General features: G+C 42.7%; 1 protein-coding gene across 2 annotated transcripts in view; it reads right to left on the bottom strand.

The window, feature by feature from the left end:
- Nucleotides 1–11,408, bottom strand: part of Nbeal1 (neurobeachin like 1) — a 139,230-nt gene extending 127,822 nt beyond the window's left edge. The window contains exons 1-4 of one of the 2 annotated variants that reach the window (XM_036173296.1): nt 11,311–11,408; nt 10,194–10,483; nt 1,667–1,758; nt 1,109–1,270 (exon numbers count right to left, since the gene is read on the bottom strand). In XM_036173296.1, the coding sequence (XP_036029189.1) occupies nt 1,109–1,270; nt 1,667–1,758; nt 10,194–10,244 (305 nt within the window). In that variant the 5' untranslated portion in view covers nt 10,245–10,483; nt 11,311–11,408. Of the gene's footprint in view, nt 1–1,108; nt 1,271–1,666; nt 1,759–10,193; nt 10,718–11,310 lie in introns of those variants that run through there. The other variant, XM_036173297.1, reaches the window with a different exon arrangement.
- Nucleotides 11,409–12,699: the final 1,291 nt, after the last annotated feature.

The raw sequence follows: 12,699 nt of genomic DNA, 5'->3' as shown, positions 1-12,699 counted from the left end.
GCAAGGCCTCTAAGGAACTCTCAAAATGATAAAGGTGGCCGGGCGGTGGTGGCACACGCCTGTAATCCCAGCACTCGGGAGGCAGAGGCAGGTGGATCTCTGTGAGTTCAAGGCCAGCCTGGTCTACTGAGGTAGTCTAGGACAGGCTCCAAAAGCTACAGAGAAACCCTGTCTTGAAAAACCAAAAAAAAGATAAAGGTGGAAGTGAGGCAAGGTGTGTACCCCACCATCAACCCCCTTTAGTCCCACACTCTTTTTTTTTTCCTTTTTTAAAATTTTTTTTAAACTTTATTTTAGATGCATTGGTGTGAAGGTGTCAAATTCCCTGAAACTAGAATTACAGACAGTTGTGAGCTGCCATGTGAGTGCTGGGAATTGAACCCAGGTCCTCTGGAAGAGCAGCCAGTGCTCTTAACCACTGGACCGTCTCTCCAGCCCCTAGTCTCACACTCTGAAGGCAGCAGCAGGTAGATTTCTGTTAAGTTTAAGGCTAGCTCAGTCTACCAAGTGGATTTCAGGCCAGGCAGACTACATAGTGAGACTATCTTAAACAAAGGTTAATATCTAGCACACATCTTCTAGCTTACACACACAAATGTATACATTTACAGATGAGAACCATATAGAAAATATTAATTCTCTCTTTCTAAAATAAAAACTTTTGCCACTGTCTTTAAAGTTACACTTAAATTTATTTTTTTAAACAACAATTTTATCGCAAATTCTCTTGTGTGTTTGCATGTGCACTGCACCAGTCCTTGTGTGCCACAGTGCAGGTAATCAAAGGATCGAAGTGTAGGCACTCCAGTTCTTTCCTTCCACCATGTCTGTCCAGAAGACTGAATTCAGGCAGTCAAGTCTTGGCAGTAGGTGCCTTTACTCACTGAGCCATCTGGACAGCACACACTGAAAATTCTTGGCTGAGTATCTCTATAATTAAGTATAGTAATTAAGAAGTTTTCCAGTATGCTAACAAATCACACTACAAAAGATACACACATTCATTTAAGACTCATACAAACAAATATCACTAACAGGTATTGTTACAGGTTTTTTTGATAATTTTGTGATAATTATGCTAAAAGTTTTACTTTTTTATACCAGATACCTGCAAAGAATAATGAAGAATTTGACGAGCAGAATTGACAAGGCCTGCTGTTGTTCCTCTAACCCATCTGCTGTTTTCTGAACACAATGTAGCAGCTGGATCCTCAGAACCTGCAGAATATTATCAGGAAGCAGAGATATTCCTGGAGGCACATCATCGACCCTGTCAGATATGGGCAAGGCAATAGTGTTGAAACTTAAGACAGATAATTAGTTAATCAATTAAATGTAATAAAAAATTTCAAGTGCGGCTGACTGTCAAGATTTGCAACTTGAGCCTGAAGTAAAAGCAGTCTTGTGGAGGATGCTATCTTCTACCTGTGAGATCTGGTGCTGAACTGAGGAGCTGGAGCCAGCCCACTGAGAGGTAGTCACTCACCACAGCAAAGAGGTCTCTGAGAGCCAGCAAGGCTGCTGGGATCATTGAGCAACATCCGTCAGAACAGGGGCATGCAGTAGTCCAAGACTGTTAGCATAGCTGCTGGTCTTACGTCATAAAAACCCTCTGCCAAAACTTAACAACCTCACCCCATGGTAATAAATGAGTGTTTCTATGTACCTGGTAGGCAGCTTTTCAAAGTCAACATCTAAAAACTGTTCATAACTTAAAACAAAATTGTCCAACCATAGTCTCAGGTAATCTGGATCTTTCTGAAATGAGAAGATGATCACAATATCATTTGTCAGAAAAGCAATGTTTTGACACCTAAGTAACGCCCTAAAGTTAGTTACTAACTAACAAATAGGCACTCACAGGATCCCAGCCGTGATCTCAGCACTTTACCCCCTTTTGTCTCTTAACACTTCTTTACAGCAATCATATTCCAACATGTAACTTAGGAGTATAGATACTTAATCATTAAACATCTAAGACAAAGGGGTCACTAGAAAAGTTATGTTCCCCTAAAGTAATAGTTTTACACTATAATCCAGAATCTCAAAGAATGTTTCCAGAACATACACAATTGCAGACCTTTCAGAATTTCTTTTTCTCTTACTATTCAAAAATCAGCTTATATATTACAACTATAATGTCACAAGAGAAATCACAGGATAGAAACATTTTAGACAAAGAATAGCATCTGTGAGGGATTTTCTGAGACTTCTGACTTGCTTTCTATGTTTCAAAGTAGACTGTCATTCATATATATATTCATTCATGTATCCATTAGGGCTAGAACTACAAAAACACAAGCACCTGGGGTTCTCCTTCTTAGTTTCTTTATAAAAAGCAGAGGATTACTTCTTGGTAAAAGTCAGACACAAAACAGTCACACACACTATAAAAAATTAATGCATTTCTCTTCATATTTTATTTAGCAATTCTCTAGTATCTAGTTCAAATTCTACGCCAACACTCTAGTACTGATCTATATTCTAAGCCCTCGTTCAGACTCTAAAGGTCAGTGCTACCAAGTGTTTGGCAAGCAAAGAATTCTCCTAGGAAACTGAACAGTTACAAAGAAGGAAAGGTACTGTTTTCATTTAAGAAGCAAAGCATAATTTTTAAAGTATCCTCTTTAAAGTACCTGGACCAGCAGGCATTTTAACCTATTGTCTTATTTATACCTTACAACTACCCAGAAAGGGTTTAGTTTCCCTAATTGTAGAGATTACACAAGGATATACAACTTGTCCAAAGTCATAAGCTAAAAACGGTTGGCGCTCCAAGGATACATGAACCCAACAGATGCCCTTCCTACTACACACGCTGGTTGTGAAGCACGCATGCAGGCAGGCTGGAGATTCGGTAGGTTAAAAAGGCAAGGAGTGTTCAGTCAGGATCCGTCAAGTCAAGGCTATAACAAAGTTAACACACCAAACAATCTCATCCAGCCTGGAAGAGTTTATAGATGAACTACACTTTACTACCCAATGATCATAAAAAGAAAAGAGCCCTATATCAGAAACAGCAGTGACTGTATCATTTCTCCTCAGTATAGAACAATAAAAATACATCACCTGGAGTTCTCCTTACAGGCTTTCTAACAGAGCAGAGGACTAGCTCTTAGTCATTCTCATGATTAAGTTCAGTATACTGAAACACCACAGTAGGATCTTCGGTTTGTTTGTTTGTTTGTTTTGGTTTTGGTTTTTTGGTTTTTTGGTTTTTTAAGACAGGGTTTCTCTGTGTAGTTTTGGTGCCTTTCCTGGATCTCGCTCTGTAGACCAGGCTGGCCTTGAACTCACAGAGATCCACCTGGCACTGCCTACTGAGTGCTGGGATTAAAGGCGTGTGCTGTCACCGCCCAGCTGTACAATCTTATCTCCCTATTTGTACACTGACTAGCACAACACACAAATGTAGTGAGCATTCCAAGAGTGCTAGGGCAATTCAACACTGCCCAGATTAAAGCAGGCCTTCAGGAGGCAAAAACTAGAAGACTGTGTTAAGTTTAAGTTTGAGGCGAGTTTAGTCTCATACTGATTCCAGGCAAGCCAGAGCTACCGAGCGAGTCCCCATCTCAAATTAATTAATTAATTAATTAATTTAGATATACCAATAAAATAAAAGGATGGCACTAGGCGGTGGTGGTGCATGCCTTTAATCCCAGCACTCGGGAGGCAAAGGCAGGTGGACCTGAGTTCAAGACCAGCCTGTTCTACAGAGCAAGTTACAAGACAGCCAGGGCTACAGAGAAATCCTATCTCAGAAAACAAACAAACAAACAAAAAGATGGTAACTACTCAACACCAACAACAAACAAGTAAAATCTGTGACCCAATCGTCCTTTTTCTGCAATGTAAGAGAGGTCTTGGTAGCTGCACCTCAATGTACTCTTACAAAACTGCCCTCGACAATCGCATGCGTTCCAACAGGGACAAACATGCCGTGAAGCTAACCACCGGGGCCCTAGAGAAATAAAAACTATCACTATAGATTATACTGACCTGAGTCAAAGTAGCCACAGGCAAACCCATGCATACATGCCTTAGCTCCACAGTCCACGGCAGTGGAGAAAACCCAGTCTTTACTACTACAATAAGGAACAAGCAGTTGCCTTAATCCCAATGGAGTATACAGAGGAGGCATTAGACAACACAACCAGACAAAGGAGCCAGAAACAACTTAGCAGAGCATTCATCTCTCTGAGTGACTTTCAAATCCAGAAAGCCGAATGAGCAAGTTGCCTTGTCACAACCTCGTCTGTGTAAGCACAGACTCTCACACCCTCTTCAGATTAAGGGGGGATGGGGGGAGCAATTACACACAAATAAGGATCTCCAAGAGCACAGACTCTCACACCCTCTTCAGATTAGGGGAGGGAGATTATACAAAAATAAGAATTTCGAAGAGCACAGAACCAGAAGAAATGGAAGAGCGGCCTCTGGGGCAAAACCATAGCAATTTGATTCTCTGGGACGACTTAGTTTTCAGGGCGGCCATGAACTCCCAGTTACGCGCCTGCCATTCTTCCTTTCCTGAAATCTTTATTGTGGCACTCCCATTTTAGTTTTAACACTCGGTCAGCTTTGTGGGGGACATACATTGATGGCGTCTTCTGAGTTCAGTCTCTATTATCAAGAGAAGTCACAAGTGGACTTGATGATGTATGTCGATGTCATCACAAGATCCTGGTTCAAGACTGAGATAAATACAAAGTACATGCTATGTATAAGAGGGACACAAATGACTGATCAAGAAAGCAGGACTCTGATAGATGGATTCCTGATCTCAACTTTTTTGTTGTAGTTTTGGTTTGGAGGGTTTGAGGATTTTTGACTTTTTTAAACAGAATCTTACTATGTAGCTCTGACTGACCTATGACTCTCTATGCAGACCAGGCTTGCCTTGAACTTGGAGACTACCTGCCTTTGCCTCCCCAGCTCTTGGATTAAGGGTGTGGCCGCCACTCACAGCTCCCTTGTAGGAAACTTGCCCTGTAATTTCAAAGGGAAGAAGAGGAAACTTTAGCAAGGGCAAATCAACCTGCTGCTGGGGGTGTCTTTCTGTATGATGCGAATATGTGTGGCTCCCACTGGATAATAAATAAAGCTGCACTGGCCTATGGCGGGGCAGGATTCGGTGACACGGTACATTCCAACTGAAGACGAGATGAAGAAGGGTGGAGATGGGAAAGATGCCAGCAGCTGCCAAAGGAGCAGTAAGATGCCAGCAGACTGGTAACGCCACAGCCACGTAGCAACATACAGATGAATAGGAATGGGTAAATTTCAGATGAAAGAGCTGGCTGAAGCCATCGGCCATACAGTTTGTAATTAATAAAAGCCTCTGAGTGAATTTTATAAATGGCTGCAGGACTTCAGAGCTGGGCTGGACCAAGAAATTTCAGGTTACAACATGCAGACAGACCTGATCAAAGCTTTATTTCTAAAACTGCAGCTTAAGGGAGCTATCAGAGGTTGGTTTCTGGGACACCTAACTTACAGGTAGGAATCTTTAAAGCCTGTGCTATTCAAAATAACTTGTAAGCTATTTAAATTATCTTAGGGGTACTTCCTATCTTGTAAACAGTATTGTTATACCATGTTATAGGAAAGTTTACAATTCACGGAGTAATAAGTTCCTTACATCATACAACTCTAGAATTACAGATGGATTTTGGAAATCGAGGACTGTTCCAATATTCTAGATGCCAAAGTGTGATCGATAGACCAATATTCTTGACCAGTTTGATACAAAAAAAAAACAACAAGACAAAACAAAAGGAAGCCTTTTTAACTGATAAAAGCAGCATGGTAACAAATTTAAGTCTGAATTTGATAAGAAAAAAATGAGGACAAGGGGTTTGTAGATCAATAGTACTGTACCTGGTTAGCATGCATGAGGGTCTGGATTCAATAAATAAATAAATAACTTTTATTTTTAACATCTTTAATTTTCACTCTTTATGGACTGCTTTTACTGAAACTACCAATAACCTCTACAATGTTTGGGGGAGTAATTTTGTGAGAGCGTGTGTGAGTGTGTGTGTGTGTGTGTGTGTGTGTGTGTGTGTGTGTATACACATCAAGCATCCATATAATAGTCAGAAGATTACACTGGATGTTGGTCCTTACCTTCTACCTCAGGGTCTCTTGTTCACCACTGAGCACACCCGGACCATGAGCTTCCAGGGAGGTAGGTCCTGTTGCCAACTCCTATCTCACTGTAGGCTACCCAGGATTCCAGATGTGCACTACTCCCAGAACTCTAGCTCTTACACTGCCACAACAAGAACTTTAGACACTGAGACACCCGCCTCCTCAGCCCCAGTTTTTCACTTTGTTCTGGAACTCAGAATTCTCCTATCAACCTCCTGAGTCCTAGAAGTACATGCGTGCACCACCACACCCAGCCTTCCAAATGCTTCTCTTGAATGCTACATTGCATTCTTCTAGACTACTTCCTAAACCACTCTACTTTCTGCGGAACCAACCCTCCTAACTCTCCCATTCCAACTCCTTAACATGCACTATTATATGGGAAGACAGGAAATGATGGACTTCTCTCTCTTCCTAATAAAAGTTCTTTAGGTCCAAACTTCCTGACGTTACCTTCTTCTCCATATGTACAAATCATTTCCAATATAACTCTCAAATATTTATTTCTAACACAAGCCTCCCTTTTGAACTTCCTATCTACCTATGAAATACCTGAAAGTCCCTCAAGGACTGAAAACTCAGAATGCTTACCTGGAAACCTAGTAATCTTATACTGGCTAACTTTGCCAAAGTATCAGTTTCCAAAGCATAGATTAAGTGATGCCTATGCTACCAACTACCAGGGAAATGTAGATAATCAAAAGAATAAAAAAAAAAAAAAAAAGAAGAAGAATGTGATTTTTGAGACAGGGTCTCACTACACAGCCAGGATAGTCTGAAACTCTCCATGTAGACCAAGCTGGCCTTGAACTCAGAGATCAAGATAACTTGTTTTAAATAATTAAAGGTGTGTGCCACCACACCCAGCCCAACAATAAAATTTTTTCACGCCATCTTAACTTTTTTTAGGAGTAGTACATGATGAGCACAAACCAAACCACAGAGGTAATATTCATTTCCTAAAGACAACCTTCGGGTCTTCGGTATCAAATATTCATTTTTGACTTTCACATCTAATGTCCTTAAACAAACATGTAATCAGAAGCCACCAGCATGATTTTCAAAACCTGTATAAAAGGAGGTGCATTCCTTTTATCTAAATAAAACACCATTAAATCCTACTTTCACTATAAAGCAAAACTTTTATTCTGAAAAGGAACTCTATTCTGAGCTCACTGCAAAACTATCTAGTTCAGTCATATTCCAGATTTAGAAGGACAAAGGGCAACTGCAGGAAATGGAGCATCACCAAGGTCCAAAACAAACTTGTGTTAGAGTGGGGGAATAAAAACCCACACCATTACTCAAGATAACTATGCTTAAATGGCAATCTGAAAACTTTAAGATGAAAATGTAATTTTATTAGCTCAGCTTCACTTCCACCAAAGAGAAAAACTGCCCTTGATTGTAAATATAAAGATCAATGGGAATTATGACACAAAAGACTAATAACATTTTCTACTTTTAATGTACATGCCAATAAAACAAATTCGTTTTTCCTCAACAACTTTGAGAGATAAATGAAAGTTACTTTATTTTTCCCATTTGACAGATGAGAAAATAGAAATATAAAGAAACTAGATGACCTGATTTTAAGGTCCTTAAGATGAAAAAGACCCAGAATTAGAACTAAATTTTGGGTCTATTTCTACTAGCTCCACTTAATTTTTCAATGTAATCTCAACAAAAACAGAGTGAGATCAACATCCCTATAGCACCAGCCCTTGGAGGCTAAAACGGGAATATCCAGAGTTCTGGCTGGGCTGGAGCACTTGATGCTATGTAGAAGACCAGGGTTAGTTCCCAGCACCTAAACTTTCAAACTGATCAGTGGCAATGCCCAGAGCATTACCAGAGTGGCTTACTCCTGACATACTGGAGTACTGGTGCCGAGTCAGTTAGCACTGTGGCAAATATGAACGATGTTATAACTTCACTGCCCTGAGACAGATCTGCATGATCTTCAAAGATCTCTCCTTTAACCTGGTATGTGCACAGTATTCTGTATATTCAGAAAGTCAAGTGGGACTGCAAGATGGCAAGCATTGTTTAAATTTTAATCATTAAAAAAAAAACTTGGATGGTTGGAGAGATGGCTCCGAGGTTAAGAGCACTGGCTGCTCTTCCACAGGTCCTGAGTTCAATTCCTAGTCAACCACATGGTGGCTCACAACCATCTGTAATGGGATCTGGCGTCCTCTTCTAGTATGCAGACATACATGCAGGCAGAACACTATATATAATAAATAAATATTTTTTTGAATTAAAAAAAAAAAAAACTTGCCGGGCAGTGGTGCTGCATGTCTTTAATCCCAGCACTCGGGAGGCAGAGGCAGGCGGATCTCTGTGAGTTCGAGGCCAGCCTGGTCTCCAAAGCAAGTTCCAGGAAAGGCGCAAAGCTGCACAGAGAAATCCTGTCTCAAAAAAAAAAAAAAAAAAAAAAAAAACTTGGTACTCCAGAAAAACTGGTCATTTTGTTAATCAAACCATTGTACTGAATGGAAATTGGCAAAGAGAATCAAACATTTATGCAACATGACTTTCTTTTAAGGAAGTCATCAATAAATAATAAAAGGTCATTTCTCTACATATCCCAACAAATGAAAAAAGTGCTAGAACATTAGTCACGCAAAATTCTCATGGAACAGGTAAAAATCATGGGTGAAGGCTACATTTATGAACTATTATAGCCTTCCATACCCAAACTAGAACCTGAATCAAGACTCTATCTACACTTGCCAGTTTACAGGTACCCAAGCCCAAAGAGAAACAACTTTTAAAAACTCACAGAGATCCATTAAGGTCAAAAACTGCTCTCAAAAGCCAGGCAGTGGTGGCACATGCCTTGCAGAGGCAGATCTCTGAGATCAAGACCAGTCTGGTCTACAAAGCGAGTTCCAGGACGGCCAAGGCTACACAGAGAAACCCTGTCTCGGGGGTGGAGGTGGGTGCTTTCTACCACAAATGAGTATCAAAGAAGTGTGGTAAAGATTTCACACATCCTTTCAATAAAAGACAGTGCGTATACTTTGTTTAAATACTGAATTATGCAGTGAGAAAATAAGAGTCTTATGAGATTAGCAGAGAAGTTTGGACAAAAGTGTATGTTTTGTAGTTTAAATAATTATTGTATTGTGATAGTTTTTAAGACTTATTTTACAGATACACTTTTAAATATCTACAGGCAACATCCTAAACTGTATGGAATTTGATTTTAAATAATTCAATACAGAGAGAACAGAATAGAACCATGGTATAAACTGATCACTGTTGAAATGAGTGACAAATAACAGTTTACTGTATCTTATCTTCTTCGTACATGCTTAAAATGATCCATAACAAACGCTTTAAGGAGGAGGCTGAAAAGACTTTTTGGAATAATTCACAGAATGAGGGCCAAAAACAAAACAAACCTACTTCTCTCTCAAAGGTCAACCCCCCCCCCAAAAAAAAAGAGTAAAGCACCAGCCACACAATCCTGCAAACCTAAATCCAATCCTAGGGAGCTATGGAAGGGCAGAGAGAACCAAATCCAAAAAGTCGTCCCCGACCTCTATAGAAGTATCATGGCACCCGTGTGCCCCACACATCCTACACATAAGACTTTTATTTTCCTTTTATAACACAATCTTACCTATATAATTTTGAGATCATTGAAGATAAAATCAAAAAACACATCTGTAAGTTTTTAATAGTAGGCCAATATAGTCAATGTACTCAAATCTGAAAAAATATGGTAAATATACGATCTCTTACATGTTTTTAAAATTCAGGATGGGGGGGTTGTTTTTGTTTTGTTGTTTTGAGACAAGGGCTCTCTATGCAGTCCTGGCTGTCCTGGAACTCTCTTAACTATGATGGACTCAAACTCACAGAACTCCACCTGCCTCTGCCTCTCAAGTGCTGGGACTACAGGCGTGTTCCACCACACCTGCCAATTCAGGATTAATATGAACAAACACACTACCCATTAAGGTCATAATGCTGGATACAGAATTTTATAATCACGTATTTTTAAGTACAGAAATAAAAGCAATTACCTTCGTACAATAAAGCATCCAAAGTTCAAAGAGCCTCTCTCTGGCTGCCATTGTGGCTTTTCACTCTGGCACTTTAGTATTTCCTCAAAAAGAAGGGTTCAAGACCACAGCATGTTATTTTATTTCCCACGTTTCTCAGCCGTTACAATAAAACTCAAAGCAGCGGGATACACAAACAAACAAACAAAAAAGTGGAACAAATAAGACCGTCTCGGATCAGTAAAGATCAAGTCCTGCAGCTACTCAGTACAACACATCTTCATCGGTGGTAGCTGGGCTCGTTAACAGGTCTGTGAAATACAAAAATACCCAAAGTTGTTTCTTTTTTTTTTTTTTTTAATTTGTCTGCCTTGCTTACCCAATCAAATGGATAAATTCCCAATCTGATTAGACCTCAGAGAAACCAGTTTCCTACACCGCCACTAACGTCAAGTACTAAAATCTTCCAGGCAGATTCCCTATCAAAACTGCGATAGATGGGAAGAAAAAACCCTACTCAAGTGTTTTCCCTTTACCCTTCAAAGTCCAAGAACATAGCTCAAACATATCAAATCTCCGAGATTTCTCGCCTGCTACTTAAAAGTTGCTGGGAATGTTGGCTGCGTTGCAGGCAGGGCAGGGCGTGGGGGGGGGGGGGGGCCTAGGCATTCCTAGTTTGTTTGTTTTAACCATCCGCTCCGTGAAAGTCACCCCGTCTACCTGGCCTCTACCTCTCCTCCACCCCAGAAGAAAGCAGCTCGCACACCGAGGCGAGGACCACCTCCCGGGCGAGCCCCTTCCCCCGCCGCCACCCCACCCCACCCCGGCAGCGCTCCGGGGACCTTTCCATTTCCTCCCCGCGTCCCCGTTAAGAACGTGGAAGACAAACGTCAGGCGTGCCAATCAATTTCCGAAGCGCCGCCCCCAGAGCTCTGGGACCCAGACCGAGGACCCACGCCAACCGGCCGCAGCCGGACCCGCCCGCCCCGGCGGGCTGGCCAGCCGGCCGCGCCCCCCTTCGCCCGCCGCCGCCCCTCAGGCTGCAAGCCCGGTGCCTCCGGCGCCTCCCGCCGCCCGGGCCTCCTCCCGCCGCCCGGCGCCCCGCAGCGGCCTCCGCCCGGCCTCCGCGTCCACTCACCGCGCACACAGGCCGGCCGCCGCCACCCCGCCGCGGGCTCACTCGCTGCCCTCCGCCCTGCCCGCGGCGAAGCCCCGTGTCCACCCCGAAGCTGAGCGGGCGGGAGGCGGGGGCGGGGCGGTGACGCCGCTGGTGGGAGGGGGCCGGGGGCGGGGCCAGGGGCGGAGCAGCCCCTCGGCTAATCATTCCGGCCACTCGGCCCCAAGCCCCGCCCCCGGCATGCCTGCGCAGCCGCAGTGCGCTCGGCTCCCTGGGCTCTGAGAGCGGCCGGCGCCAGCCTGGGCAGTCGGGTCAGTTGTCTTCCCCGCTGGACGTGGGGACGGACGTGCTGACGTTGCGCCCCCGCCCCTGCTAGGTGGGGCGGACGGGACTTCCTCGCCAGCCCTCGCCTCTGCGAATCTGTCCAGGGCCGGGGACCCTATGGGGACATCTAGAGAGGATTTGAATTCGGTTTCTTTGTGGACGTGGGACTGGTCCTGGGACACACCTCCAAGGAAAAAAATCTTCTCCTATGCTTGTTTTTGGTGCCTTTGTACTGACTCGGTGACTGTTCCAAGGGGATTGCTCTTCCCGAGATCTTGGAATGACTTCCGTCTTTCAAAAAAGAAGCAAAAAGGCAAAGCTGCATCGTATTAGCCCCACACAACTTTCATAAGTTTTTTGTTGGTGGTGTTGTTAACCAGAGAGGATAAATCCCAGGAAAGGAAAGGAATAGAAGCAATGTGTGAGGTGATAATGGCTAGGAATCGCCCCTAAATTGATGGCAGACACCAATTTACCCTCCAGGAAACTCAGAGAACAGGGACAGGATTTGGAAAGGGACACTTGAAGAACACACACGTGACTGTTTCCCAGTTCGTCCAATAGAAACTGCTCTACCTAGTAGAATCGAGTATCTGTTTCAGTTGGCAAGCTGCCCATAGTGAATGTGGTTGTATACAGGCTGTTATATGAGACGACACTACATATTAAGTTAATCCAATTAGTTTCACTTGTTCTAAGTCATGAACCAGCTACCCAAAGAATAGAATTGGACACTTTGTGCAGTTTCCTTTTTCTTGTGCTGAGAATCAAACCCAAGACTTCATGCATGTCAGGCTAGTACTCTTCCATTAAGCCACGCCCTCAATCCTTCATCTATAATCCTTTCTATGCGGAGATAGTGCCACGTACAAAAGATAGAAATTGTCCAATTGCCTTCGTAGCTGTATTTTTCCTTATGTGTTAATTGAGTTTATAAATTAATTCTGAGGTTATATTTGGTAAAGTGAGACTTGGTGAGGTGAAGTGAACTTCCCAGTCTTGCCATCAACTGAGAAGCTTTTTGAGCATGGGAGTAACAATGGACTCACGCAAGATCCTTTATGGTAATGTGGAAACCTTCTGTCA

This window comes from Onychomys torridus, chromosome 23 (genome assembly GCF_903995425.1).
Source record: "Onychomys torridus chromosome 23, mOncTor1.1, whole genome shotgun sequence".
In the NCBI taxonomy this organism is placed as follows: domain Eukaryota; kingdom Metazoa; phylum Chordata; class Mammalia; order Rodentia; family Cricetidae; genus Onychomys; species Onychomys torridus.
The sequence above is the reverse complement of the archived record's forward strand: the minus strand, read 5'-3'. Positions and strand labels throughout refer to the sequence as shown.